The sequence below is a fragment of the Gracilinanus agilis genome, chromosome 5, assembly GCF_016433145.1.
Source record: "Gracilinanus agilis isolate LMUSP501 chromosome 5, AgileGrace, whole genome shotgun sequence".
Taxonomy (NCBI): domain Eukaryota; kingdom Metazoa; phylum Chordata; class Mammalia; order Didelphimorphia; family Didelphidae; genus Gracilinanus; species Gracilinanus agilis.
Genome location: NC_058134.1, coordinates 249,299,650 through 249,306,920, shown reverse-complemented (window position 1 = coordinate 249,306,920; position 7,271 = coordinate 249,299,650). Strand labels below are relative to the sequence as shown.

The window sequence follows — 7,271 nt, the reverse complement described above, 5'->3', positions numbered from 1 at the left end:
GTACATACAAATAATGTATGATGATGAACTATGAATGATAACTATGATGAAAAAGGAGGTACTGTCATAGAAAGAATCTACTGAGTTCAAATGCAGTTTGATTCTTTATTTTATTTCTTCCATGAATTTTTTTCTAGTGTAAACGATGTGTCTTGTTTCACAATATGACAAACGTGAAAATGTGTTATATATTATATATGTACCACCTATATCATATTACCTGCCTTCTTAGGGAGGAGGGAATGGTGGAATAGAGGGAGAGAACATGGACTGCAAAATGTCAAAAAATTAATATTCAAAATCATATTTACATGTAAAAAAAGGAATAGTAGGCTCGATATTTTAGTTTATAAAGAATTTTTAAAAATAAAAACATTTTATCTCTTAGATGGAGTTAGATACAGTCATTAATTCCAGAATCTGAGTGGTTAAATCACTTTCCCAGTGGTTACATTGATAGGATGTGGCAGAATAAGATTCAAATATAAACCTACTTCTACACTGCTATTTTCATTACATCACACAAAAGACCTCCCTGAAGGGGAAGAGGGCTCAGGTGTCAGATCACCAGAATGGAAAGTCTCCTTACATTTCACATTTAGATTTAATCAATGAAATTCTTATTTGCAAGTAATTCCAAGGATTAATTAAGTATCTGGCATTATGAAGACTGGTTTGCTACTTTATAATAGGATAGATACTATTAGAGCAAATATGACATTTGGGAATTCCACAGGATTGCCAGAAGAACACTGGGGAATTGGACTGTTACTACTCTGATACTGATTCACTTTTTTGACCTTGGACAAGTACATTGGAAATCAGTTCCCCATCTATACCATTAAGAGTCTCTTAGGTAATTTCTAAATCTATGATTCCAGGATGCTATATTGGTGAGCAAAATGAATCTGACTCTAGTTTCTACTGACACTGGTTATTTACATTCTTCATCTTAAATAATGGCTCTAAATACCTTGGATGCCACACTGCTCAGCAGTGTCTATGTAGTAAATGTTAAATTATAACCTATTCTTGGCTCAATTTCTTGCTGTCTTTGTGAGATTTCTCTGATGGAAGTTCTGTCCTTCTAATACACGGAACTTGCAATAGCATACATATACATATATGCTATTTCATATGTTTACACATATATATTCATATATATTTACATATATATATATAAATTTTCCTTATTTGCCATTTTTACCTCTTAATAAGTTTGTGATAGAGGCAATGCAAATATTATCTATTTATTTTTATTCAAGTAAACTGTCTCAGAGCTATAATCAATGAATGAATGAAAAGCATTTATTAAATGCTTGCTATGTATCAAGCACTATTCTAAATTCAAGGGGATACAAGTACAAAACTGAGGCAGTCCTTCTCCTAAAAGAATTTCTAACATGAAAGCAAGATTTGTATTGATTTGATTCATGTTGAATTGGAAAACAGATATTTGGATTAGATGTCTACATGGACTGTTCTTAAGAGTCCATTTTAGAATAATCTAGGAATATTGGACTAAGTAAGTTTCAATTCACTGACTATTTAATCAAAATAATTCAAGCCCAGGGCAAGGGTTGCAAAGGTGCGTAGTTTAACTCTCCTATTATTTGGGGACATGATTTTTGGGGATCTAAATTGAGAATGCTATACAAGTGAGGAGGACTTGGGAAAGTAGAAAAGTCAAAAGAGCAGACAGTAAAATACCTACCTGGGCAAACTTTTTAAAGAGGGGGCCACAGGAAAGGAAATGCTCATCTGTCAGTCTGTTTCTAAAGCAACTCTTTTGTAATTTCATTGTATTGTATCCTACTCATTGTATTCATCAGATTAGGAAGAATGTTGGACAGTGGAATAGAACATTTCAGGGTCCCCCCCAATCTGGCCCATGGGCCATAGTTTGCCCATCATTGACCTAGGTGAATGAATGTATGGGATGAGGTTAAACGAAGTGTTAAAGATCAAATACATATTGAGACAATACTGTAAAGATTAAAATTAATATATAATAATTAAGTATTATATTTTATAAAGTTTTATTAATAATAACTATAGTAAAAACAACTAGCTAATCCAGCCATGGTCTAGAGAAAAGAGAGAAAGCAAGAGGGAGGAGTTACAGAACTATATAAAGAATAACATAAAGACCCACATGTGGAAAGAATTCTGAGAGATGAAGTCCCAGGTACAAAATTCTCTAACTAATACAATACTCTTATTTTCAGAAGCAAGTAATCTTTCTTTAAGTTTGTAGAAGTGGTCATGTTAGAAGGTCTGATCTAATCTAATAATTAAGATATGACTGCTGTGTGTGGTTGGTAACATATTTTGTTTTTAATTCACAATATCAGTGATTGACAATATTAGGCCACTTCCCAAATTTGTTATGTATAGTTTAAGTGATCTTATTTACTTTTCTGTACCAATTTTTTGATAACTTGGCTAATCATATTTCATCTTCTATTCATAATTTCCACATTTTACATTTATTCTGGAATTCTGATTTGATCTGATATTACAATGAAATGAATTGAATAGCACTAACCTATGCATATTGGCTTTTGAATCAGGAAGGTCTGGATTCAAAGTCTATTTCTGATCCTTTCATAGCTTCTAATCAGCTATTTATTTATTTATCTATCTACCTATTTATCTATCTATTTATTTATGTATTTATTTATTTATTTTTAGCATTCACAAGTCCAAAGCTTTGGATTAATTAACCACACTAGGTCATAATGAACTTTCTAGGATAGAATGAGTTTGAGAATCTTTTCTAATTATAGAATAATGTGTATTCACATGATTTTTAAAACTCTACCATGCATTAAATATTTTACAGTGTTTATACCCTTGCAAAGCATCTCACTTCAAATGTTTCAGTTGGTTAATTAAAATAACCAATCAATTCAACAATTTACTTAAGCCAGTACTTGACCACCTAGTTAATTAGACCTAGCCAGCAGATATTCTGTCAGTTAAATGAAAGAGAAATATAGGCCACAAATTCACAGATAGCATTTATATAAAAAAAGTTCTACAATGCATCTTTTTTGATTGGAAAAAATCAAATATTTTTAAAACTGACTAAAAACCATAAAATAAATTCATATATTGATATGTTATGCTTCTTTTTTCCTCCGTATTCTTGAGGGAAAGGTAAGATACTGCTTCAAAAAAAAAAACACCTAGTTTTAAAGGATTGAATGAAAAGGACTCAAGTATATTCCCAGGCCTGCTTTAGAGATAATATTGAGTGATATTTATGTCAAAAATGCAGACAAATTCAAGTATTTCACCTTAAAATACATACATATATATACATATTTTTGTGTATACATATATGTATGTATGTATATTTAAAATGATTGTAAAGGTTAGGAAACCTTAGAGTTTTTTATGGAAGCCAAAATGTATGCATGTTTGATGGTTTGATAAACCTAAGATAGTACCAGGTTTGCCCACATGCTTTAAAAACCATCATGGTGAATTTTATATATTGGAAAGTAGCCAGGCAGTTCCAACCTCTCCATAGGTTTTTGTCAGTGTTCTTACTGTTAGGTTATTGGATTGTAGCCAAGCTATAAAAATAGTTTTAACATTAGTGAAGTGATGAAGTCATTCAAAGGAAATAAGCTTTCTCTATCCTTTATTTCAAGTGGAAGGCTGAAAAGTCAGTCAAAAAATTCAGTAGGGAAATGACTAAAAAATAGAATTAAAGACTTATAGGATGATAAACTATTTGTATCTGAAATTAAAGAGGAACACCAAGATAATTCATCTCCAAATTCTTTTATTTATTTTTCTATAGAGTCATTACATATTACACACCAACAACATAAACATATCTGTAAGTCTATATTTATATGCTCATAATTTTAAAACATTAATGGAAATATTTCTTAAAATATGAATTTGACTTCTTCCTTTAAGATTTCTTTATTCAATATATATATATATATATATCTTTAATTCTGGCATATTCATTAAGGATCATGAAAACATAATCAAATTAAAATTTACAATAATTCAGAGATAAAAGGTAAATAAAAGGGAGAAAGAACAAAACCAATGTTAGGTGCATTTACAAAAAGCCATTTTAGGGGGCAGTTCCCTTTTTGGCATAACAGTGTCCATTCAAAATAAATATATTCAACCCCCACAAAGTTCAAATTTGCCATGTCTCAAAGTTCACTCTGGATCTTCTGATGTAGTGTGTGGTCTCTGCAAGCATCTTCATGGTGCCCTCTGGATTCTGGGAGGTAGTCTTCTGTTCTTAATTAGGGTCAAATTCAAGTCCAAATTCACAGCAATATCATAGTCCCCCCTTATGAGAATAACTATACATTCCCCTCTTGAAGAGGATACAGGGATACACATAGAAATCACACAGGAATAAATGGTCAAGTTATAAAGTATATGAATCAATTATCAAAAACATTAAAGAGTCCAAAGAAATTTTAAAAAAGAAAAATGACCTCTAAGGGAAATATAGGGCATTTTAAAAATGTGAAGAAAGAAAAATTCTAGGAAAAAGAAAAAAAAAATCTCAAATCACAACAGGTTCTGGTAGCGATTCATGTCCCATAAGCTTTGCAACAATAATCACTCACTAATGCAATATAGCAGCCTGAACTACAGTAAGTTGTCATGAAAGAAATAGGAAAAAAAAAGAGACTAGATCTCAAAACAGATGGGAAATAGCATTTCCTGGTTCCATCCTTTTCTTCACTTTCAGAGATGGTGGAGTCAGAACAATCAATGTTGAGTACTTGATATAGAGAGTGGTACAAGGAAGTCCTATGTCTTAACATATGTTAAGCGTCACAACCTCGAGTCTCACACGTGATTAAATCTTTGTGCTCTTTGCATAGAATGCCATCAATCCCTATAGGATTGGTTTGGTCTCTTTTTCCTTTTTGTGCTCGTTTGGCACTTTGCAGGTCAAACTCTGTGCTCCTTTGTGGTCCAATTCTCCTTGGATTAGACATATTCATTGAGCAAAAGTCTCATAATAATCAAATAACTAGTGGTAGGTTTCCATAGTCTGAAGCTTTTTGGGTATGCATTTATATGCTAGGCAAATGGACATCTTTGCTTATTTTTATTGCAAAAATCAAAATAGTCAAAAATCTATTTAATGCTGGTGACATACTTCAAATGTAAAAAAAAGAGTGAAAAGAAAAAAAGTCAAATTCTTCTTTATTAAAGACTTATAATTGCCATCAAAAGGGCAGCATATTAAAAAAACATTTTGTTTCCCCCCCTCAACAAAACTTTTTTACAATGGCCACATTCTTATAGCAATATTATCTATAAAACAATAGAACATTTTTAATAATCTGTTCACTATTTATGCTTGAAAAAGACATTTCTACACCTTAGAGATGTTTATTATAATGCAATCCAAATACTGTGCTTTTAGAGAGACAACAGCTTAGAAAAGGTTTATCATGGTGGACTTCTTTACAAAGTTTACTCTTTAAGGTCAGCAATAAATAATTCTGATTTTGGGAGAGATGTTACTCATGTATAACTGAAAAGATGAATATATACTCTCTCAAAGTATGTACATAGTAATATCTCCTTTATAGCACTCCTATCAATAGCATAAAGATGATTTTCTCTAACATTCTTCATATTCAGTCTTGCTTTTGGGGGATACATCCTTCCATTTCTACAACTTCTGGTCATCCTTCGTATTTGTTTGTATCCTTATTGTTCTTTATGTGCTGTTCAAAGGAGCTTTTTGCCTTAATACCTTTTCCACCACAGAAGACCCAATTGTCTCTAAAATCAAGGTTAATAATAGCTGTACTTCGCAATCTTGCCTCATTCACTAATGAATAAACTAATGAATAAACTCACTAGTTTGGTTGCTCTATCATCATAGGTTCCCATTAAAACTATGGTTCCATCTGGAATAGACTTAAGGAATTCAATAAATGGTGCCACATCTCCTCCCCACATATCAAAGTATTTGATGTATAATGCTTCTACTGTTTTTGCATTTACCAATGCAACATTGATTCCTCTTCCAACATTATTCTTTACACGACTTATTAAAATATTGTCTTCCACACAAATTTTGGGGCCAATGACATTTGCTGCTCCACTTGCCATTTTGAAGGCAAAATGTTTTTCTGGACAAGCTTTTGAAATCCCACATTTATATCTGGGAGGTTTTCTTTGAGCTATTTGCAATGCTGACCTTGCAAATAAATTTCCCAAGTTTGAATCTGGCTTTATTTTGAATACTTGAGATATAACATAAAATGTCAGTAGAAATACTGCTACAGCAACCACCAACTTTATAGCACCTGCCATCCTCATGTTTGCATTTTCAATCTATGGTACTATTTCATTAAAGAAACATCTGGTGCCAGCCTCTTCATGTGTGCTGCCTGGCTGGCCAAAGACTGTTGCTTGTATCTGGTCTCTGCCTGAGGCCATACGGAGTCATAGACCTACTCTTAGCTCTCCATGTAGCCCTCTTCTTCCTCATCCTCATCCGACACCTACCCAGATCCCACATGCTTCCTTTCAACTCTGGTGTGTGAACAGGAGGAAGCCCAGCTCCCCACTCTTGGCATATCCCAAAGAGGCTTGCTCCACCAGCACTGCTCACCACACTGTCCACATGCAAGCAAGAGGGAGTATAGTGCAGCAAACTCCAATTAAATACAGTGTGATCACTCACCTATACACAAGGCAAAAAGAATTGTGGGTAATACCAAAAGGGAGTTTGGGTAATGCAGTTTCAGGGGTTCAAGATCTTCCAGCTTTACAATACTTTCTCCTAACATCTGGAGAATATATATATATTTCCTTCATGATGCTTTCTCATGTTTTTTTAAAGTTCTAAATTAGTTATATGCTACAGTTAACACTATATGCATTTCTCTCTCTGACTTTGTCTCTGTCTGTCTGTATCTCTTATCTTATTAATTTAACTATTTGGGGCACATTGTGTTCCTTCCATTTGAGCAAATCAGCAATATCTGTGGGATGGACCTGTGTTTTAGGGATAAGTTTGGTTTCATTAATGGAATTATGATAACTTTTTGAAAACAGTCAAGCTCACAAGCTCATGTTCTTCTTATTATTTTATTTCTTGTCCCAACTTGTTTTCCATACACATTGCTTGACCCAAATACACATAATAATAGACAGTTCCTAAAGCTTTGCTCATTTAACTGAATGTCAAATTCAAGGTAATAAACATTTTTATCCATTTGGTCTTTCCTGTGTGGATAGTCAAAGTGGTG

The 7,271-nt window shown here is 32.9% G+C and overlaps 1 protein-coding gene across 1 annotated transcript; it reads right to left on the bottom strand.

Annotated features, from left to right (window-relative positions):
* Positions 1-5,693: 5,693 nt before the first annotated feature.
* On the bottom strand, positions 5,694-6,336 carry LOC123250415 (protein FAM3C-like). Its single transcript, XM_044679476.1, has 2 exons — positions 5,872-6,336; positions 5,694-5,834 (listed from the first exon to the last, which is right to left on the bottom strand). Exons 1-2 carry the CDS (start codon positions 6,334-6,336, stop codon positions 5,694-5,696), a joined length of 606 nt encoding a protein of 201 aa, XP_044535411.1.
* Between the last annotated feature and the right edge of the window lie 935 nt (positions 6,337-7,271).

Bases quoted from the DNA above. Each gene is read 5' to 3' on its own strand.
- LOC123250415 (XM_044679476.1), bottom strand. From the start codon at position 6,336: ATGAGGATGGCAGGTGCTATAAAGTTGGTGGTTGCTGTAGCAGTATTT. The intron at 5,835-5,871 runs GTGAGTTTATTC...TTAGTGAATGAG, and splicing joins ATGATAGAGCAACCAAACTA to GCAAGATTGCGAAGTACAGC.